Source organism: Protopterus annectens, chromosome 15.part0, assembly GCF_019279795.1.
Source record: "Protopterus annectens isolate FY-2018-M chromosome 15.part0, PAN1.0, whole genome shotgun sequence".
Classification (NCBI taxonomy): Eukaryota; Metazoa; Chordata; order Ceratodontiformes; family Protopteridae; genus Protopterus; species Protopterus annectens.
Window position 1 is genome coordinate 57,946,763 of NC_056749.1, and position 24,633 is coordinate 57,971,395.

At 39.5% G+C, this 24,633-nt stretch overlaps 1 protein-coding gene across 4 annotated transcripts in view; it reads right to left on the bottom strand.

Moving 5' to 3' along the window:
- The window catches only part of BRCC3 (BRCA1/BRCA2-containing complex subunit 3), a 1,142,218-nt gene that overhangs the window by 484,990 nt on the left and 632,595 nt on the right, over positions 1 to 24,633 (bottom strand). For all 4 annotated transcript variants that reach the window (XM_044057507.1, XM_044057509.1, XM_044057508.1 and 1 more), the window contains exon 5: positions 13,931 to 13,986. In XM_044057507.1, coding sequence (XP_043913442.1) covers positions 13,931 to 13,986 — 56 coding nt within the window. The remainder of the gene's footprint in view (positions 1 to 13,930; positions 13,987 to 24,633) is intronic.

The following is a 24,633-nucleotide window of genomic DNA, read 5'->3' on the forward strand; positions in this document are numbered from 1 at the left end:
CATTAGACTTCATCAGAATCAAAACACATACATTACCCAATTCAAATATCTGCAGAACAAGTCGCATAAATTAAAACCAATCACAGACTACAAATTATTAAAACATGAAACTGTACACATTTTATATCCACCTCCTCAAGCAAGTCCTTAATACACATAAATGTCATAATAACTTAAACATAAGAACGTCATCTTAAAATACATGAAATACAAACATGGTCATTTAAACCTAGGAAGATTGTGGCATTTAATTTTAATTGCCACCACAATTCAAAGGATTCTATCAAATCTTCCCAAGGTCCCCCTCTTCTATGTTTATGAACCATGTCTATGACAAAAAATTTAAACCGTTGGTCCTGAAACTGAAGAATGTGCTTATATAATGAACTGTTCTTGTTTTTATTTTTTGATACCCAGAGAGTGTTCATAAATTCAGTCCCTTAACTGTCTTTTAGTTTTTCCATTATAGAAATGTGTGCATTGCTGACATACAGCAGCATAAATCACCCTCATGAAATTACAAGTTTAGTAGTATTTGGCAAATATTATTTTCTTATTGATAATGAACTTATTTTCAAGAATATGTATATGTTGGGAGCAAAATCCACACTTAAAATATCCATTCCATTTTGTTACTACAACTGAAGAAGTCTCTCTCATTTCTGTCAAAAACATCTTTAAATGACAAGCTTTGCTCAATAAGCAAGTAGTATTCTCAGGGAGTCGTACAAACCACACAGGCACTGTAAAGTCAATCTATTCTACAGCTTGAAAATCTATTACTCAAGTGCCTGAAATTGCTATCAGAAAACAATTATTTTAGGGAATGTCTAAGGTAAAGAACTGTGCCTAAAGGATTAAGGTAATAGAAATTTCCAACGGGTATGTTATTGAACTCTGCTTTGCATCAAGAGTTACTTAAAATTTTGATAGATGTGGGTTTGAGTTGATTGAACTTCTTATCAAACACAATACCTGGGCCATTGAAGGTATCATGAAAGAAGCAACAGAGCTAAACTCTTCCATTAAATCGCAGCTACCATTTCAATTTAATGTGGATCAATACAACATGTTCATGAAAATTGACAGGGTCATTGGGGATAGTAAATTAAGAAAAAATAGAAAACTGAAAGATTATCAGGAAGAATATCAAAAGGGGCTTTGCTTATCCTCAACCCAAGTCATTTGGTGGTGTGGCTCAATCCTCCAGCTGCAAAATGGGTGTGTCAACACCAACAATAATGTTTCTTCCCCTTTAGGCCAGGTTCCCCTAAGGCATTCAGAACAGATAAGGAATCAGAATCAGCAACTACGACATTTACCATATCCAAACTGGAGAGAAATGAACTGGCACTAACACAACCAACATCAGGATTACTGCAAGGAAAAGGAAAGGGCAGTAAACATGGATGATGAAGATGTGGTTAAAGCAGGACTGCTTGTTATAAACATTTCAGCAGGTGACTTCTTTTTTTTTTCAGATTTACCAACTGCATTATGGGTTCAGAACATGCTAATTTACGCAGCAAGGAGCATACTTTTGTAGTCAATGGTCATGTTAAACTGCTTGAAATTACTCATTGAGTTAAAATTATATTTGAGAAGACTGAACCTGATTATAATTCTTTATGAAAATAAAGTTGAGTTTATAAAGAACAGTTTGATCAGGCGAAGTGTTTATTATCCACCCTTGCCCTTACTTATTTTTTTGAGAAGCACTATCAAACAGTTCTGGAAGTTGTTGGATAGAAGTGAGGTTAAGTATTCTAATTTAACTAAAGCTGAAGGTGCTCTCCTCCACCTAATTAAGAACAATCCGATCTGGTTAATGAAACCTGACAAAGGTGGGGGTGGGGGTGTAGTTGGAATGTACCGTTTGAATAACACTGGCGTTTATGAAACAACAACCTTGCATGCCATGCATGTCTCATATACAAAAATGTATTACATTTTGGAAGATTTAGTTATGCAAGGTCAAATTTCACCTGAATAAGTTTTCTTTTTAAATGTTAAGTTTCCTGCTGTTCCAAGTATTTTCAGTATCCTTAACCTGCATAAAGACTTGGTTGATCCCTCCCATTCGACCAGTAGTTAATGCTGTCAAATCTAAGACACACCCCCTTTCCAAATACGTTGACTTAAAGTTAAAAAAATTCCTGAAACCTTTACATCATTTATGTCAAGACTCCTGGGACTTTTTGTGCAAAATGTTGTTGTTGTTGTGTCTTTCAGCTTTTCCCGGTTAGGGGTCGCCACAGAAGAACTCCGGTCCGCTAATGATTAGCAGTAGATTTTTATGTGCTGAATCACCGGCCCTGACGCACAACCTTCAACGAAGGTACGCCCATTCACACATGTCTCCACACAGAAAACACTCTAGCTGACAATCGAACAGGACATCTTACTGTGAGGCAACAACGCTACCGCAGCACCACCACCGCAGATTACTTTTTGTACAAAATGAAACATGTAAATGTTATCCCTGGTATGTTTTTCCTAACAGTGGATGTGGTGAATTTGTTTAATGTAATCCCCTACAACGTGGGGCTAGAATGGTTTCATGACCGATTAGATTGACTTTTGTAAGAATGAGGTTGACATTTGTGACATCTTTATGGAAGTTGTACTCAAAAACATCGGTGTTCTTGGATGGGGAATTTTTTTTTTTTTTTTAACAGAAGAGGGTAGCTATAGGGGCAGCATGTGCCCCCTTATTTGCCAACATAGTTTTAATTCAATGGGGAAAAGAAATGTATTTTCAATGTTTTTGATTCCCGCCTTGGTTCCTTTATGTCCGGTACCTGGATGATATTTTTATCATCTGGAAAGGATCAGCTGAGGAAAAGTACAGTTGTGTACACTTACCATAAATGTACATGTTAGAGTGTATTCACTGTTGCAGTCATTACATTTGGGTTATCCTGCTGGCAGGTTGCCCTCAGTCATCCTGAATTCCAAAGTCTTGGGTCCTGCGTCAGTTGCAGACGTCAGGTCGACAGGGGTATAAAACATGCAGCCGACGCCATTTTCTTTAGTTTTTCTTGCCCCAGATGTCAGGTGCCCCCAAAAAGGTAGCAATATTATATATACATATATATATATATATATATATATATATATATATATATATATATATATATACATGCATCAATATAAACTTTACCTTCATCTACAAGCAAAACACCACATAGGTTGTAGAAGATAGAGAAGGAAAGATAAACTTTAGAATGACGGGGATGGCGGGAGGGTAACCCGGACTGCAACAGTGAATACACTCGAACATCTACATTTATGGTAAGTGTACACAACTGTACTATGTTCTTTGTGTTTCACTGTTGCAGTCATTACATTTGGGTAGAATCCCAAAGCTATGGTTGGAAGGCTGGAGCTAAACAGCATTAGTTAAGGCTATAAGGCCCTGCAGCACTGCAGTGGCAAAACCTGCCCTGGACATAGAGTAGAGAGGCAAATGGTAATGTTTTGTAAAGGTGTGAACAAAACTCCAAGTAGCAGCCTCTAGACCGTCTTTGGTTGGTACTCCTCTGAGAAAAGCTGCTGAAGTAGCTGCAGCTCTGGTGGAATGAGACCTAATGCCCTTGGGCACAGGTTTACCATGGTGTAAGTAGCAGAAACGGATGCAGTGGCTTATCCACTTTGAAACTGTCTGCTTTGAAATAGCCTTTCCTTCTGATCCTGCAGCATATGACACTAGTAATTGCTCAGTTTTTCTTAAAGCTTTAGTCCTGCTCAAGTAGAATCATAGCTGTCTGTGTACGTCCAAGAAATGCAGAATTCTCTCCCCTTTGTTCTGCGGATTTGGATAAAAAGTTGGCAGATAAATTGTTTGATTAAGAGCCACACTGGAAACCACCTTAGGCATAAAAGTAGGATTTGTCCTCAGAGACACCCTGTCTGGGTAAAATACGATAAAAAGGCTCTACAGCCATGAGGGCCTGTAGCTCTGAAACTCTTCTTGCTGAAGTAATTGCTAGTAGAAAAGCTGTCTTCCATGATAAGAACTTAATATCAGCTGTAGCAGTTGGTTCAAATGGAGGCAGGATGAGCTTTTCCAACACATAATTGAGGTCCCATGCAGGTAATGATGATCTTCTAGGAGGACTTAAATTTTTGGCTCCTCTAAGATACTACTTTAGTAAAGGATGAGAAAAGATTGGTGGCTCTGTAGTGTAATGAGCCAAAATGGCAGAGGCATGGATTTTGATTGATGAGAAAGATAGGCCTTAGTCAAGCATCTCAGTTAAGTACTGTAATATCTGAGGAATATGTGGTTCTGCTGTATCACTTCCTTGTGCCTGATTCCAAGCACATAATCTCTTCCATTTGTCAGCATAAGATTTTCTAGTACTAGGTCTTCCGGCTTCCAAAATGACATCCATCACAGCTTTACTGAGTGGTGTCGTTTGTATGATTACATGATTAGCCATGCTGCCAGGTTCAGAGTCTGTAGTCGATTGTTCAGGATCTGATTGTTTTGCTGGGACAGGAGTTGTGGTCTTTGAGGCAAGGTCCAAGCAGGGTATTGAGACAAGTTCCTTAGGATTGGGTACCAGTATTGGCGGGGCCAGTCCGGGGCAATTAATATCATCTTTGGCTTCTCTTGTCTGACTTTCAGGTGGACCTTGGGTAGAAGAGGTAGAGGAGGAAAGGTGTAAACTGATAGGGCATCCACTTTCCATGCTTGTCTGTGATAAGTCCTTGTGCAGAATCTTTTCAATTGATAATTTTGAGGAGAGGCAAATAGATCTATGTCTGGGCTCCCCCATTTCTCTGTTATCATGCTGAAGACTTGTGGATTTACTTTCCACTCGTGAGGATCCATAAGGTTTCTGCTTAAATCGTCTGCCAGAGTGTTTTGTTTTACTGGCAGGAATTGAGCTTGAAGATGTATTTGGTAGGTCAAGGCTGTGTCCCACAGTGCCATGGCTAATCTGCAAAAGGGGTATGAGTGTGTGCCCCCTTGCTTGTTTACATACCACATGACTGTGGTGTTGTCTGTCTTTATCAGTAGTTGCCCTGGATGAAGTAAGTCCTTCAAGGCCGTTACGGCATTTTGAACAGCTAGCATCTCTTTCTGGTTGATATGTAGATGCATTTGTTTTGGTGCCCATATGCCCTGAATGCATCTTCCTGCCATGTGGGCCCCCAGGCATAATCTGATGCGTCTGTTGTTAAGGTTTGGCTGGCAGGGGGTAGAGTGAAGGGCCGTCTCATGTTTTGGTGACAAGCCTTTGCCCACCATAGAAACTCCTGTTGCAGGCAGGGAATGAGAGGAATCATTGCTTCCAGACTCTGTGAATGTTGACTCCATAAACTTTTTAGGTACCATTGAAGTTTTCTCATATGCAGTCTTGCATATGGAATTAGTAGTATGCAGGATGCCATGAAGCCCAGAGCCTGCAGAATTTGTCTTGCAGAAGACTGGGTTTTTGTTGCCATTAGTTTGAAGTAAATAGTCAGTTGCCTTTGTTTGTCTGGTGTGAGGTTAGCCATCTGGGCAGTTGTATTCAAGCTTGCACCCAGGAATGTTATCTTTTGAGAGGGTACCAGCTGTGATTTATTTTCATTTATTGTGTACCCTAGGCATGTTAGAAGTCTTTTCACAAACGCCAGGTGTTGAAGAAGAGTGTCCTTGTTCTCTGCTTGAATGAGACAGTCATCCAAGTAAGGATATATTTGAATACTTCTTTGTATGCAAAATGCAATTATTGGTGCCAGGCCTTTTGTAAAGACCCTGGGCGCAGTAGACAAGTCAAAGGGTAGTGCAGAGAATTGGTAATGAATTAAGCCAGCCTTGAATCTGAGGTATCTTCTGCACGACTGTCTTACTGGGACATGCAGGTATGCCTCTTTTAGGTCTAAAGTCACCAGCCAAGCATTGTTGCCCAGCATGGGCAGAGGCTGCTGCAAAGTCAGCATTTTGAATTTTGGAATGTCCAGGTATGTGTTCAAACTTGATAAATCCAGTATTGACCGCCAGGCCTTGTGTTTTCTGGGTACCAAGAACAGTCTTGAGTAAAAACCTTGTCCTTTTTCCTGTTCTGGTACTGTCTGAATGGCCCCCATATCCATGAGGGACGTAACCTGTTTCTGTGCCTCTGCCCATTGATTTTTTGGCAGATCTGGCCAACCATTTGCCATTGGCACAGTGTGGAAATGGAATCTGCATCCCTGTGATACAATGTTTAGTACCCACTTGTCCTCTGTTATTAACTGCCAATTCTGAGCAAAAAGTGCTAATTTTCCCCCTATGGGTGCTGCCAAAAGAGAAGTGCTTGGTGTAGGCAGAGGGAAGTCATTGGAATTGCTTTCTGTAGGTTTGCGCTTTATCTCCTCCAGATTTGGAGGTGGATGCTCCCCATTTCTTTGACCTGTACGAGTCTTGGGCCTGGTACCTGGAACCCTTAGGGCATCTGGATTTGCCCCTTTGAGCTCTGACTGACACAGGAAAGGACCAGTTTTTTGTAGGCCAGTGTCTACTGAATCTTGGTGGCTGCACTTGTAAGACGTCTTTAACAGTTTGCATAGACTTAGCTTTGTCTTCCATTTTCTTTAAAACCTCTTTTGCATTAATAGCAAACAGAGAATCATGCTGTAAAGGTGCATCTAGCAATTTAGCTTTAACATGATCAGGCAAATTTTGTTCCTTTAACCAGGCATGCCTCCTAATCACAGATCCAGCAACTGCGGCCCTGCAGGAGGCCTCTAAAGAATCAACAGTGAAACACGAAGAACATCTGAAGAACTCTTATTTATCTAAATATGACCCCCCCCTTTTCTTAAGTTTACCTTTTCCTATAATTTCACCTGTATTCACTATTTAGATGTAACAATTTTAATTGATATCAGTGGGCAAAGGTTAACCAGTAACATCTACAAAAAGCCCACTTATTCAAACTGTATGTTACATTATTCCAGCTGTCACCTGGAACACCAGAAAAAGGGTATTGTAAAAGGGCAGTATGTGAGACTAGCTCGAATGGTGCCCAAGGAAGAACAATTCCACATCGAGTGTATCAAGTTAAAACAAATGTTTATATCAAAGGGCTACCCTGAAAATGCAGTTCAAGACATAATGATGGAAGTTTGTTCAAAAAGAAATGAAGGAATGTATGAATCCCTACTGAGATACAATTCTCAACCTTTATTTTGGTGGGTAACTAGGAATCAAAGGTGAATGATTCTTCTAAACCTTTTGCTGCCACATATGCTGGTGCTCATTCACACACTGGTTGGATTTCAAACAAAAACTGGAATATCTTCTTTTGTTTTAACAATTTAACAGACATTTTAGGTGAAGCCCCAACTACTGTCTTTAGAAAACGGAGGTCATTTAAAGATATTTTTGACAGAAATGAAGTGATTCAGACTAACACGACAAATACAGAGAATAACAAAGACAAGACAGGAACATCACTATAGCTGACTCTAACATATTACAAGGGCATGGAATAGCTTAAAAGATGTATAAATGAAACATGGGAAATGTTTAAATCCATGCCCATTAGAGTCACAGTTTTTCAGAATGTACTGACTTACAGTTACAGGAGAAATGAAAATTTGAAAAATATTTTAGAAAAGAATTATGATGAAGAAAATGGAAAAGCAGTTTACAACAACAGTAATAACAACATCAGCAAAAGAGGCACCTTTAGGTGTGGTAGGTGCCCACAATGCCCATTTATTGCAGGAGAAAAGGAATTAAAAGTCCCCAGTTTGTGGACAACATTAAGGACAAGAAAGTACAGTAGTTGTTATACAAAAGGAGTTGTACACTTAGCATATTGTAAATCTTGTTGGGTTTACTATGTAGGCAAAATGGAAAGACATTTAAGGAGGAGAATTTACAAACACATTAGGGACATTAATCGTAAAAATGTAAATAATGCCCTTTACAGACACTCACTTACATGTCAAGATGCCAATTTTAAATTTTGGGTCCTGGAGGAGGTGGAACGTGCTGAGAGAGGGGGAGACTGGGAGACAAAATTAGAATACAGAGAAATGATTTGGCAGTTAAAATTGGATGATTGCAGTGGTAAGGGTTTGAATGATCATATTTCAATTACACCAGCGCTTAAAATATTATCCCAAGACCCCAAAAGAAACAAAACATAACTTGATTCCTTTTCTTATACATTTATGTATTCTGTATTTATTTATTCATCTATTTACTGACTGATTGCTATACAAGTATCATTTTTCATTTTTCTTACAATATTGGTAACTACAAGGTGTTATATGTATATACATATGTAATTATCACACATTCCATATACAAGGGTGTCCCATCACTACCTATCATATAATCAATTTATATTAACCAGATAGAATACATTGGTTTTAATATTTTTATTGTGCAAAGATTTTAGAATATATACACTTTTAAATAATTTATTCAAAAATATACATACTATACAGTATTTATTTATTTTTACATATGTATTATTAATTCTATTTATTGTATTTTTAAGATTTTTATTTATTACATCTTCAAAGGAGTTTTTCTGGGGATGTGTATATTTGGTTACTTCACAAACTTGTACTTTACAAGGCCAGCCTACTAGATCAAGATTTTGAACCGATTGTTGAATTAATTGTGTTATTGTTTTATTGTGTAATTGGTTTTAATGGGCTTCCATATAAATGTAGGGTTGGAAGCATTCATGAATGGATTCTGAAGAGGTCTCCGGTGCGGAGACGAAAGTGCTAAATTTTGTTGTTGTTTTTATACTAATATAAGGTTATCCAATACTTTTGGAATTGGGACTTGGATTTACTGGTTGATACCACTGTTTAGGAAGACTGCCTTTATTGACACCGTTCTGCTGCTTTTTTTGGCCTCTAAAGAATCAACAGTGAAACACGAAGAACATCTGAAGAACTCTTATTTATCTAAATATTACCCCCCCTTCTTAAGTTTACCTTTTCCTATAATTTCACCTGTATTCACTATTTAGATGTAACAATTTGAATTGACATCAGTGGGCAAAGGTTAACCAGTAACATCTACAAAAAGCCCACTTATTCAAACTGTATGTTACATTATTCCAGCTGTCACCTGGAACACCAGATAAAGGGTATTGTAAAAGGGTAGTATGTGAGACTAGCCCGAATGGTGCCCAAGGAAGAACAATTCCACATCGAGTGTATCAAGTTAAAACAAATGTTTATATCAAAGGGCTACCCTGAAAATGCAGTTCAAGACATAATGATGGAAGTTTGTTCAAAAAGAAATGAAGGAATGTATGAATCCCTACTGAGATACAATTCTCAACCTTTATTTTGGTGGGTAACCAGGAATCAAAGGTGAATGATTCTTCTAAACCTTTTGCTGCCACATATGCTGGTACTCATTCACACACTGGTTGGATTTCAAACAAAAACTGGAATATCTTCTTTTGTTTTAACAATTTAACAGACATTTTAGGTGAAGCCCCAACTACTGTCTTTAGAAAACGGAGGTCATTTAAAGATATTTTTGACAGAAATGAAACAGACTTTTTCAATTGTAGTAAAAAAACTGTGGATCTTGCCCCCAAAGTATAAATATACTAGAAAATAAGTTAATTATCAATAAGAAAATAATATTTGCCAAGAAACACTATACTTGTAATTTCATGGGGGTGATTTATGCTGCTGTGTGTCATCATTGCACAGGTTTCTATACTGCAAAAATTAAAAAACGTTTAAGGGACCAAATTTATGAACACCCTCTGGATATAAAAAAAAAAAAAAACAAGTACAGTTCAACATACAGCACATTCTTCAGTTTTAGGACCAGCAGTTTAAATTGTTTGTTATAGACATGGATTATAAAAACAGAAGAGGGGGACCTTAGGAAGATTTAATACAATCCAGTGAATTGTGGTGGCAATTAAAATTAAATGCCACAATCTTCCCAGGTTTAAATGATAATGTTTCTATTTCCAGTGTTTTAAGATTACGTTCTTATGTTGTTTAAATTATTATGACATTTATGTATATTAAGAGCTTGCTTGGAGGAAGTGGGGGGGGGCGGACATTTACAAATTTAAATATTTAAATGTACATTTTCATTTTTTAGTCATCTGTAGTCTGTGATTGGTTTTACTTTGGCATGTGACTTGTTCCACGAATATTTGAATTGGGTAATGTATGTTTTTTGATTCTGATGAAGTCTAACATTATAGTCAGATGAAAGCGCTTAATCTTTCAATCTTTCCAATTAAATTTCACAGTACTTTTCACTGGCTGTTGGACTGCTTTCCAGTATTTTGGTCTTGTTGTGGTTTCTAGTTTGTACAATGACCAAGGGCAAATTCTTATCCCAGGGATAAAAAAATTCAAAGGAAGCTGTTCCAGGGTGATTCTTTGTTACTGCTGCTGTTTTGTCTTGCCTTTAACCCTTTAAGCTGTTTACTTAACAAATTAGGTCTTGGTTACAAACACGCTCCCACAAACCAACCTTATCTACTTTTTGTGGATGTCTTTATAGTACATCAGATGAGGAGTTGAAAGTACAACTGCAAGTGGCTAAAACTTTCTCAGATGATATAAGAATGTCATTTGGTCTTGATAAATGACAAAAGAATTGTTTAAAACAGGAAAACAGCAGCACCAAGAAAATGTCAGTCTGGGAAAGAAATCCGATATAAAGGAACTTGAACAGGACGGCATGTAGAACTGTGATATAAAGGAACTTGAACAGGACGGCATGTATAAATATTTGGAAAGAGATGAAGGACTGGCAATAAAAGATGACAAGAATAAAAATAAGGAAGGGATACTTCAGAAGACGAAGTAATACTGAAAACTGCCTTGGCATCTAGGAATAAAATCCAAAGCTATAAACCAATTACATCTTCCTACTGGAGCTTACAGTTTGGGGTGACTGACTGTCCACAAAAAAAGTATTGGATCAGTTGGGAAAAAAAATGCTTCATGCCATAAAATTATATATAAAAATTATCATGTACCAAGATTATATATATTTCTCGCTCTAATGAAGGTATGGGTCTGCTCAAAATTGACATATATATCTGCAATTGTGGGACTGCTTACATATCTGCTAACCTTACCAAATCCAAACATAATTAAAATTTTTAAATGTGAGGAGAAGAAGCCTAAGATGACATCTCTGCTTAGTTTAGTAGAAACATTTCGGTATCAAGTGGGAATAGAAATCAAACCAGAAGTAGAAAAAACTCAGTGAGCAACTGAATATGACAAAAATAAAAAGAAAAGAATGACTATAAGGAAATGATCAGATAAGAAGAAAAGAAACTTGGAAAAGCCATAGATATAGTGACAAGAACAGAAATGTCCTTAACAACCTCATGTTGACCAAGATTTGATGCAGGAATGGAGAAGGGGAGGTGAACTGAACGCACAAAATGAAAGGCTAATAATGCTGGACCAGGATAACGGACAACATACGACATACAAGACACAGTAATTTAACAAGAACATTGCACTGGAGATTTTAAACACACTACAACTTAAAAGTAAGCGAGAAGCACTGGAAACATGAACTGCAAAGCATTACTGGGAATAATGAAGTTTATATCACATGGGAGATCATCGTTACCAACAGTTCAAAAACAGATTCAAGAAAACCAGATGCAGCAGTCCATGGAAAAAAGACAAACCGCACCGAACACTGAAATTGCTACATGCAGTCATTACAGTCTCATATGTGGAAAGAGAGAGATACAAAGTCATAAAATATCAGGATTTGCAGGCAGAAATGACAAATGTGGGAGACAACCAAGAGCAATGGATTACATTTATAGGAGGCGGCAATTCTGAGGACATTGTGGGTGATGAGAAGAACAGTCTTGGCTAACACAGACTGAAACAATACTAATTTCATGAACTAACTGTACTCTGACTTAGGAATGTGAGCCATTCCCATCAAGGTATTAAAAACCCCAAAGACTTGGACAAATTGCACCAGTGAGTTCTCCAAGTAAACGCTGACCATGGCCATATCCAATGACCATCACTCATTAAACTGATCACCTACAATGCCAGTAAATGATGTGCTTCTTGACTCTTCATCTTATTAACTGATTCTAGGCAACAAATTCAATGTCCTCTCTTCCTTATTGATTAAAAGACCATGCGTTTCAAGTTCACAAAATTTCCAACACGAAAACAACTATGTAATCATGACACAATGGGGAACACATCTACTGATCATTACACCATTACTAAAGACCGTGCTTAATCCAAAATTTGATCACTACTAACCATCAGTGTCTACAGCTGGTTTCCATACAAATCCTGATTACCAGTGATGTTCAAAAACAGCATCACTAGAGTTCATCATTCACTCCACATGCTGAAAATCCTTGACAGTAATGACGTTTAACTTAAGTGACCGCACAAAACATGCAGCCTAGCAACCTTCACATACCATGGTCAAAGAGACTTGAAACCACATAATCAGCTTCCTGGAACGGACTCATCATTAGTTCATGTGTACGAAGCAGCCTTCACTGATTAAATGTTGTATGTACTTCCAGGGAATCTACAAAATCTTACTTCAGTGCTGCAACATGGCAACCCTTAAGCAAAACCCTCACTGCCACCTCCAAAGTATTACTCTAACGTGCTGCCAGAGGCTCTGCAATGTCAAAGGTCAGTATTGACTAAAAAGAAATTAACCTCTGAGTGCCACTCTGGAATTAATTTTGAATATCTTAATGAATACAACTACCACATATATAAAAAGCTTCAACTTCCCCTTGGAATCCAAAGCCACTTCAGTTTATTCATCTACCTGCTCTGTTCAGCAAGATATCCTGAGAATGCACTTATGGTGATGGATCACTTACTGGAAGGCCTGTGTAACACAAGTAACATCAAATAATACCAAAGAGGCTGCCCCGGTTAAGTTGTGTAATGTGCTGCATTACTGTTCTCACTGGAACTTGGTGACCTAGGCCAGGGACTATGACCTGGGTCATTTCCAGCCTTAGCAACAATACAATCATTTCCATTCTCTCAAGGTGGTGTGCTAATGACAAAAAAATTCAGAACAGACTTTATTATGAATATTTTCCTGTTTGGCAGGCAGCCCTACAGAGCTCATCTATATGATAAGGGTTAAAACTGCACTGCTAAAATAACATGTTTACTGCTCCACAAACACCTATACTGACACTGAATTTGAAATTACTGATTATGGAGTTTGATTTGAAATTTAGATAAAAAAAGAAAAGTACGTAGTTGTGATACATAAAGTAGTTTATATGTTTACACAGAGCAAGAAGACCAGAGTGGATAATCTAGTACGTTACATATGGCTGTGTGATTCCAGACTGACAAAGGAGGCATTTTGAGTTATTCATCCATTGCAAAGTCTTGTTATCAAGGGTGTAAATGTATTAAGGTCAAAAACTACATGAAGCCTAGCTGATCTTCCCTTATCACTATTCCAAACCGCTTTCTTTCTTTCGGCTTTTCTCGGTTAGGGGTCGCCACAGCGGAACTTCTGTCCGCTAATGATTGGCAGTGGATTTTTACGGTGCTGAGTTGACAGCCCGACACCCAACCTTCAAAGAAGGCATGCCCATTCAAGCACACACCTACCTGCATGTCTTTAATGTCACTCGACCAAGGGGAGGACATGCAGACTCCACACAGAAGGCGCTCCAGCCAAGAATCGAACAGGAGAACCTCTTGCTGTGAGGCGACAACACTAATCCAAAAAAAGGGTTACTTCTAAAGCCTGATATTTACCTGGCAGTGGTGATAACACTTTTGGACACAGCAAATTAGTTAAAATAAACACAAAATAAAAGAGGGAAGGAGACATTCAATATTAAACGACCTGCTTCTGAAATGTAGAAATTCAAAGTTAATAGGGGATAACACATGACTTCAACAGAAAACCAACTCAGTTTTTTCTTGTAACAATACTTACTCTGAACCCTTCTGTGCCTGGACGGACTGGAAGCAGGTATACAAGATTCGTCCTGTCTGAAATTGTGAAAAGATATATATTAACATTTTTTGTTTTCTTAAAACAAATGGCCTGCAAAACTGTCCTGTTCAGCTGGTGCACAAAAGCTGCACAAACGTTGCGTGCACAAGACAAACCTATCGCTATTCTCATTATCTGCACAAACATCGACATTTTTATCTTGCCAGCTAAGTGTCTTTGTTATTTTATGAGAACAATATTTACTCAGCTGTTTCTGGTCTGACACAGTGAAGTGTCTGCCTCACTAAAACAAGTATCCTGTGTTTACAGGTTGAAACATAGCAAGAGCCTTAGTATTCTGTCCTTCACAATTTGGTTAGTTCTGTTTTTACAGGAAATAATTTGGCTCAGTCTGACATTCCTGACCCCACCAGCATGGTCTTTGCCCTTAATGAAAGTGAGTCAGAAGTACTCAACTTGGTGTATACCACTACAAATGGAGGAATAAAGACATATGAACCATACAAATGGAGGAATAAAGACATATGAACCACAAAAATGGAGGAATAAAGACATATGAACCATAACAAGCTGGCCACAACAGTCCACATGTGCAGTTTCTCTTGTGGGCATGTGGATTCCTGTGTGTGCAAAAGAAGAAAAGCAGGGTGTATACCACATACCACTGATATTTTATTAAATGATCTGCCTATGTTATCTCTGTATGATCATATAATAATGCAATAATCATGAAGAAAGAGAATTCCTATTTGTAAACATGCTGCAGTCTAACTGAATATTACAGACCCTGAAAATTATTTTTGGACGCATCAAACAGAAAACATTAGACAGTTACTTTCTCTACTGTTATTAATGTTACACCAATTACTAAACTGCAGCTCAATAGCTATGTAAGCTGAATGTGGACACAAGAAATATTAAAGCTACGTAACAATGACACAGGACTAAAAGATAACCTGAATGTGGACACTACAGAAATATTAAAGCTACGTAACAATGACACAGGACTAGAAAATGCCCTGAATGTGGACACTACAGAAATATTAAAGCTATGCAACAATGACACAGAACTAGAAGATGACCTGAATGTGGACAGTACAGAAATATTAAAGCTACATAACAATGACACAGGACTAGAAGATAACCTGAATGTGGACACTACAAAATATGAAAGCTACATAACGACATAGGACTAGAAGATGACCTGAATGTGGACACTATAGAAATATTAAAGCTACGTAACAATGACACAGGACTAGAAGATGACCTGACTGTGGAAACTACAGAAATATTAAAGCTACGCAATGACACAAAACTAGAAGATAACCTGAATGTGGAGACTACAGAAATATTAAAGCTACGCAATGACACAGGAATAGAAGATGACCTGAATGTGGACACTACAGAAATATTAAAGCTAGGCAATGACACAGGAATAGAAGATGACCTGAATGTGGACACTACAGAACTATTAAAGCTACGTAACAATGACACAGGACTAGAAGATAACCTGAATGTGGACACTACAGAAATATTAAAGCTATGCAATGACACAGGACTAGAAGATAACCTGAATGTGGACATTACAGAAATATTAAAGTTACGTAACAATGACACAGGACTAGAAGATCACCTGAATGTGGACACTACACAAATATTAAAGCTACATAACAATGACACAGGACTAGAAGATGACCAAAATGTGGAACTGCAGAAATATTAAAGCTACGCAATGACACAGGAATAGAAGATGACCTGAATGTGGACACTACAGAACTATTAAAGCTACGTAACAATGACACAGAACTAGAAGATAACCTGAATGTGGACACTACAGTAATATTAAAGCCACATAACAATGACACAGGACTAGAATATAACCTGAATGTGGACACTACAGAAATATTAAAGCTACGTAACAATGACACAGGAATAGAAGATGACCTGAATGTGGACACTACAGAAATATTAAACCTACGTAACAATGACACAGGACTAGAAGATAACCTGAATGTGGACACTACAGAAATATTAAAACTACGTAACAATGACACAGGACTAGAATATAACCTGAATGTGGACACTACAGAAATATTAAAGCTACGTAACAATGACACAGGACTAGAAGATAACCTGAATGTGGAAACTACAGAAGTATTAAAACTACACAATGACACAGGACTAGAAGATAACCTGAATGTGGACACTACAGAAATATGAAAGCCACATAACAATGACACAGGACTAGAAGATAACCTGAATGTGGACACTACAGAAATATTAAAGCTACATAACAATGACACAGGAATAGAAGATGACCTGAATGTGGACACTACAGAACTATTAAAGCTACGTAACAATGACACAGAACTAGAAGATGACCTGAATATGGACACTACAGAAATATTAAACCTACGTAACAATGACACAGGACTAGAAGATAACCTGAATGTGGACACTACAATAATATTAAAGCTACACAATGACACAGGACTAGAAGATAACCTGAATGTGGACATTACAGAAATATTAAACTTACGTAACAATGACACAGGAAAAGAAGATGACCTGAATGTGGACACTACAGAAATATTAAAGCTACATAACAATGACACAGGACTAGAAGATAATCTGAATGTGGACACTACAGAAATATTACAGTTACGTAACAATGACACAGGACTAGAAAATGCCCTGAATGTGGACACTACAGAAATATTAAAGCTACGCAATGACACAGGACTAGAAGATGATCTGAATGTGGACAGTACAGAAATATTAAACCTACGTAACAATGACACAGGACTAGAAGATAACCTGAATGTGGACATTACAGAAATATTAAAGCTACGTAACAATAACACAGGACTTGAATATAACCTGAATGTGGACACTACAGAAATATTAAAGCTACATAACAATGACAGAGGACTAAAAGATAACCTAAATGTGGACAGTACAGAAATATTAAAGTTATGTAACAATGACACAGGACTAGAAGATAACCTGAATGTGGACACTATAGAAATATTAAAGTTACGTAATAATGACACAGGACTAGAAGATAACCTGAATGTGGACACTACAGAAATATTAAAGCTATGCAATGACACAGGACTAGAAGATAACCTGAATGTGGACATTACAGAAATATTAAAGCTACGTAACAATGACACAGGAAAAGAAGTTGACATGAATGTGGACACTATGGAAATATTAAAGCTACGTAACAATGACACAGGACTAGAATATAACCTGAATGTGGACACTACAGAAATATTAAAGCTACATAACAATGACACAGGACTAGAAGATAACCTGAATGTGGACACTACAGAAATATTAAAGCTACGCAATGACACAGGACTAGAAGATGATCTGAATGTGGATAGTACAGAAATATTAAACCTACGTAACAATGACACAGTACTAGAAGATAACCTGAATGTGGACATTACAGAAATATTAAAGCTACGTAACAATAACACAGGACTAGACTATAACCTGAATGTGGACAGTACAGAAATATTAAAGCTACATAACAATGACACAGGACTAGAAGATAACCTGAATGTGGACACTACAGAAATATTAAAGCTACGTAACAATGACACAGGACTAGAATATAACCTGAATGTGGACACTACAGAAATATTAAAGTTATGTAACAATGACACAGGACTAGAAGATGACCTGAATGTGGACACTACAGAAATATTAAAGCTACGCAATGACACAGGACTAGAAGATGACCTGAATGTGGACACTACAGAAATATTAAAGTTATGTAACAATGACACAGGACTAGAAGATGACCTGAATGCGGACACTACGGAAATATTAAAGCTACGCAATGACACAGGACTAGAAGATGACCTGAATGTGGACACTACAGAAATATTAAACCTACGTAACAATGACACAGGACTACAAGATGACCTGAATGTGGACACTACCGAAATATTAAAGCTACGTAACAATGACGCAGGACTAGAAGATAACCTGAATGTGGACACTATAGAAATATTAAAGTTACACAATGACACAGAAAGTACAGTTGTGTACCTACCATAAATGTAGATCATCATCATTCTCTTTCGGCTTTTCCCGTTAGGGGTCGCCACAGCGGATCATCTCTTTCCATTTCTTCCTATCCTCTGCATCTTGCTCTGTCACACCAACCGCCTGCATGTCCTCTCTCACCACGTCCATAAACCTTATCTTAGGCCTTCCTCTATTCCTCTTACCTGGCAGCTCCATCCTTAGCATCTTTTTCCCAATATACCCATCATCCCTCCTCAGCACATGTCCAAACCAACGCAATCTCGTCTCTCTTGCTTTGTCTCCAAACTGTCCAACATGAGCTGACCCTCTAGTATAATGATTACTAATCCTATCCATCCTAGTCACACCGATTGCAAATCTTAACATCTTTAACTCTGCCACATCCAGCTCTGACTCCTGCCTTTTTGTCAATGCCACTGTCTCCAACCCATATAACATAGCTGGTCTCACTACACTCTTGTAGACCTTCCCTTTCACTCTTACTGATACCCGTCTGTCACAAATCACTCCTGACACTCTTCTCCACCCATTCCACCCTGCCTGTACTCTCTTCTTCACCTCTCTTCCACATTCACCATTACTCTGAACTGTTGATCCCAAGTACTTAAACACGTCCACCTTTGCCAACTCTACTCCCTGCATCCTCACCATTCCTCTACCCTCCCTCTCATTTACACACATATATTCTGTCTTAGCCCTGCTGACCCTCATTCCTCTGCTCTACCTACCATAAATGTAGATGTTCAAGTTTATTCACTGTTGCAGTCATTACACTTGGGTTATCCTGCTGGCAGGCTACCCGCAGTCGGCCTGAATTCCAAAGTCCTGGTCCGGCATCGGTTGCTGTCGCCTCTTCCCTGATGTCAGTGTGCCAGGGATATAAAAGATGCAGCTGACGCCATATTCTTCAGTTTTTCTTGCCCCAGATGTCAGGTGCCCCCAAAAGGGTAGGCTAAAAAATTCTGATCATAAAAAAGCATGCACATAAACTTCATCTAAAGGCAAATACACCACATAGGTTGTGTAGAATAGAGAAGTACAGATACGTCCTAGCAATGAAAGGGGGATGGTGGGAGGGTACCCTGGACTGCAACAGTGAATACACTCGAATATCTACATTTATGGTAGGTACACAACTGTACTATGTTCATCGTGTTTCACTGTTGCAGTCATTACACTTGGGTTGAATCCCAAAGCTAAGGTTGGGTGGATGGTCTTAAATAGAATTAGGAGTGGCTATGAGGCCCTGCAGAACTGCAGTGGCAAAGCCTACTCTAGATTTAGAGTAAAGAGGTAAGTGGTAGTGCTTTGTGAAAGTGTGCACTGAAGTCCAGGTCGCAGCCTCCAAAATATCCTTGGTTGGTTCTCCTCTGAGGAAGGCTGCTGAAGTGGCTTCTGCTCTGGCAGAATGTGGCCTACTGCCCTTAGGCACTGATTTGCCATGTTGTGAATAGCAGAAACGAATGCAGTGGCCTATCCATTTTGAAATAGTCTGCTTTGAAATACTTTCCCTTGCGATCCCTGCAGCATATGCCACTAAGAGTTGCTCAGTCTTTCTGAAAGCTTCAGTCTTGTCCAAGTAAAAGCGTAGCTGTCTGTATATTTCCAAAGAATGTAGAAGTCTCTCCCCCTTATTCTGCGGATTTGGATAAAAGGTAGGCAAATGTATGGTTTGGTTAAGGGCCACACTGGACACTACCTTAGGCATAAATGTTGGGTTTGTCCTTAGAGAAACCCTGTCCGGATGGAAAATAATAAAAGGTTCCACAGCCATTAGTGCCTGTAACTCTGAGACTCTTCTTGCTGAAGTTATTGCTAGGAGAAGAGCTGTTTTCCATGATAAGTATTTTATCTCAGCTGTATTGGCTGGCTCAAAAGGAGGCATTGTGAGTTTTTCCAAGACAAAATTGAGGTCCCATGCAGGTATTGGAGCTCTCCTTGGAGGTCTTATGTTTTTGGCCCCTCTGAGCTACTGCTTTAGCAGTGGATAAGAGAAAATAGGTGGGTCCGTATTGTAATGAGCTGAAATGGCAGAGGCATGGATCTTAATTGAGGAGAAGGATAGGCCTTTATCCAGCATCTCAGTTAGGTATTGTAAAATCTGAGGAATATTTGGAGCAAGTGTGTCAATTCCTTGTGCCTGGTTCCAAGCACAGAATTTCTTCCATTTTTCTGATTAAATTTTCTGGTGCTGGGCCTCCTGGCCTCCAAAATAACATCCATAACTGATTTAGAGACAGGTATGTTCTGAATGGTTACATTATCTGCCATGCAGCCAGACTTAGGGTTCTGAGTTGGCTGTGTAGGATCTGATTATTTTGTTGGGTCAGCAAATGAGGAATTTGAGGTAATGTCCAGGCTGGGCCTTGAGACAAGCTCTTTAGGATTGGGTAGCAGTGCTGGCGTGGCCAGTCTGGGGCAATCAGGATCATTTTTGGCTTTTCCTGTCTGACCTTGAGGAGTACCTTGGGGAGGAGAGGCAGAGGAGGGAAGACATATACTGAGAGGGCTTTCCAGCTGAATGAGAGGGCGTCCACTTTCCATGCTTGTTCGTAATAAGTCCGAGTGCAGAATATTTGTAGCTGGCAGTTGTGAGAGGAGGCAAATAGATCTATGTCTGGGCATCCGCATTTCCCTATTATCATTCTGAAGATTTTTGGATCTAGTTTCCACTCGTGAGGATCCATGAGGTTTCTGCTTAGTTCATCTGCCAAGGTATTTGTCCTTCCTGGCAGGAATTGTGCTGTGTTCCACAAAGTCATGTCTTGTCTGCAGAGGGGGTAGGAATGTGTGCCTCCTTGCTTGTTTATGTACCACATGACTGTAGTATTGTCTGTCTTTATCAGCAGTTGTCCTGGATGAAGTAGGTCCTTGAAGCCTGTCAGTGTATTCTGTACAGCTAGCACCTCTTTTTGATTGATATGAAGATGCATTTGGCTTGTGGGCCATGTGCCCTGAATACATTTTCCTGCCATGTGTGCCCCCCCAGGCATAATCTGATGCATCTGTTGTTAATGTCTGCCTGACTGTGGGTAAAGCGAATGGCTGTCCCTTGTTGTGGTGACAGGCCTGTGCCCACCATCGAAACCAGGCTGTGGCAATGTTGAGTCCAAACACTTTTTAAATACCATTGTAGTTTCCTCATATGCAGTCATGCATATGGAATTAGTAGAATGCAGGATGCCATGTAGCCCAGAGCCTGCAGATTTTTTCTTGCAGATAACTGGGTCTTTGTTGCCATGTTTTCGAAGTAAGAAGTCAGTTGCCTTTGTTTGTCTGGCGTGAGATAAACCATCTGGGCAGTTGTATTTAAGCTTGCCCCAGGAATATTATCTCTTGAGAGGGTACTAGTTTTGATTTCTTTTCGTTTACTGTGTACCCTAGGCAAATTAGCAATCTTTTTACAAACGCCATATGCTTTAGTAGAATGTCTTTGGTCTCTGCTTGAATAAGGCAGTCGTCCAAGTAGGGAAATATTTGAATTCCTCTTTGTCTGCAAAATGCAATTACTGGTGCCAGGCATTTTGTGAAGACCCTGGGCGCAGCAGATAAGCCAAAGGGCAGTGCAGAGAATTGGTAGTGCATTGAGCCAGCTATGAATCTGAGGTATCTTCTGCAAGATTGTCTGATTGGGACATGCAGGTATGCCTGTTTGAGGTCCAAAGTTACAAGCCAAGCCTTCTTGCCCAGCATGGGCAGAAGCTGCTGCAGAGTCAACATTTTGAATTTTGGAACATCCAGAAATGGTCTCCAGGCTTTGACCTTTCTTGGTACTAAGAAAAGTCTTGAGTAAAATCCTTGTCCCTGCTCTTGTTGTGGCACTGGTTGAATAGCCCTTATGTCCATGAGAGATGAAACTTGTTTTTGTGCCTCTGCTCATTGATTGCGTGGCAGGTCTGGCATACCTTTTGCCTTTGGAAGGGTGTGAAAGTGGAACCTGTAACCCTGAGAGACTATATTTAAGACCCATTTGTCCTGGGTGATCCTGTGCCAATTTTGTGAAAAAAGTGCTAGCTTTCCCCCTAAGGGAGCTGCCAAAAGATAAGTGCTTGGCATTGGCAGAGGGAAGTCATTGGGACTGTTTCCTACAAGGCTGTGACTTGTCTTCTCCGCTTTTGGAGGTAGAAGCACCCCATTGTCTGGGCCTGTATGAGCCCTGGGGCTGTTGCCTGCCTCTAGGGCGTCTGAATCTACCTCTTTGTGGTTTGTCTGCCACTGGAAAGGACCAATTCTTAGAAGGGCAGTTCCTGCTAAATCTGGGTGGCTGTACCTGTAAGAAATACTTTACTGTCTGCATATATTTAGCTTTATCCTCCATTTTCTTCAACATCTCTTCTGCCTTAACACCAAACAAAGTATCATTTTGTAATGGAGCATCCAATAATTTTGCTTTAACATGATCAGGCAGATTCTGTTCCTTTAACCAAGCATGCCTTCTAATAACAGAACCTGTAACTGCGGCCCTGCACAAGGCCTCCAGTGAATCATAACCACATTGCAAAGTATGTTTTCCCACTTGTTCAGCTGCATGCAATAAATCCTGCAATTCTTTGTTCTCAGAACATTCAGAATTTGTGAACATTTTTTGTTTTAACAAAGACATTAAGTATTGCTGATATTTGAGCATATGAAACTGCCAATTTAAAGCCCTTACAGCCAAGGTAGCAGAAGTGTAGACTTTTATCCCCCATCTGTCCAAAGCCCTAGAATCTCTATCTGAGGGGACAGAGTTTTTGGCAGAAGCTGCCTTGACCCCTTTGGGACCCTGTGAGACAATTTCTGGGTCAGCAGCAGGGTTTTTATATAGAACTTTATGGGAATCTTGAACCCTGTAGTATCTGTCCGGCTTAACAGGTGCAGGAGGTAAAGAGTCTGGAGACAGGCCGGACTCTGAAAATACATCATCTACTATGTCTAGAACAGGAGGAATTGCAAGAGGTCTGTGCTGAGGCAGTAACAGAAAGTCTCTAAGCCTTTTCTTAGAATTTGAATAATCCTGGCTCTCCCAGTGGAAATGCTCCCTCATGGTATGCAGGGTTTCCCTAAATTAGTAATCCTCAGGAGGAGAAGCTGAAGGAATAGAATCTTCAGCATCAGAATCCTCATAGGGAGGAATAGAATATCCCTGTTCTGAAGAGGAGTCAGAGGAAATGGAAACCTGATCAGAGGAATCATATTCAGTGTCTTGCCTAGGCATCTTTTCAGGAGGGGGATGGGAACCCCTGATCAAAGTAATTAGGTCTTCGGCCATTTTGAGCATCTGTTTCTTAGGCATGGAAGTCTGTCCTGGAGAATGCTGTACTTGTTTCCTTGTCTTTAAAACTGCTTTAGACTGTCTTGGATGCTGAAGTAGGCTTTATATAAAGTTGTGTAGGTCTGAAAACACTCTCAGAAGCCGATGCCTGCTCAGCGGCTCTGGACCCATCTGAGGGGTTGATTTCCGAAGGGCCAGTACCTTCAGTATCCGGAGGCCTAGTTGTCTCCACGTGGGAGTTGGAGGCGGCCTGTGGCTCTGAGGTAGCAGGAGTCAGGGGCTGCGAAAGCGCCTCACTGAGCACCGGCGAACCGGCGACTGGCCTTCGTCATCGGTTTTGGACCTCGGATGCTTGTCCTTTTCTTTATCCTTGCGTTTTTTTATGAATTCCGGTTGTCGGTTGTTCCGACGGCATTATATAGTTAAACCTTCGGCCAAAGTAATGAAAAGCAAAATCGTACCGACTCTTTATAGTGCGTTGGTTAAATCTAGCACAAAACCGACAACTAGCAACGTCATGGTCAGGGCCTAGGCAAGGAATACAATAAGAATGAAAATCCTTATGAGGTATTTGCTTCCCACAAGAAATGCAATTGCTAACTTTTTCTGACATCGGTCTGGAGCAAGAAAAACGTTTCCCCAACGGGGTGCTTAGCTTTATTGAAGACTTCGGATCTGAAATTCAATTACGAAAATCTCAGGAGTCGGCAGACTGGCAGTTGCGAACTGCTTTTGCTTCGGGCAACATGCAGCAAGAATGACTGAAGAAAATGGCATCAGCTGCATCTTTTATACCCCTGGCGCACTGACGTCAGGGAAGAGGCGACAGCAACCGACGCCGGACCAGGACTTTGGAATTCAGGCCGACTGTGGGTAGCCTGCCAGCAGGATAACCCAAGTGTAATGACTGCAACAGTGAAACACAATGAACATCTAGAAGATAACCTGTATGTGGACACTAGAGAAATATTAAAGCTACACAATGGCACAGGACTAGAAGATGACCTGAATGTGGACACTACAGAAATATTAAAACTACGCAATGACATAGGACTAGAAGATAACCTGAATGTGGACATTAGAGAAATATTAAAGCTACGTAACAATGACACAGGACTAGAAGATGACCTGAATGTGGACACTACAGAAATATTAAAACTACGTAATGACACAGGACTAGAACATAACCTGAATGTGGACATTAAAGAAATATTAAAGCTACGCAATGACACAGGACTAGAAGATAACCTGAATGTGGACACTACAAAAATATGAAAACTACACAACGACACAGGACTAGAAGATGACCTGAATGTGGACACTATAGAAATATTAAAGCTACGTAACAATGACAGGACTAGAA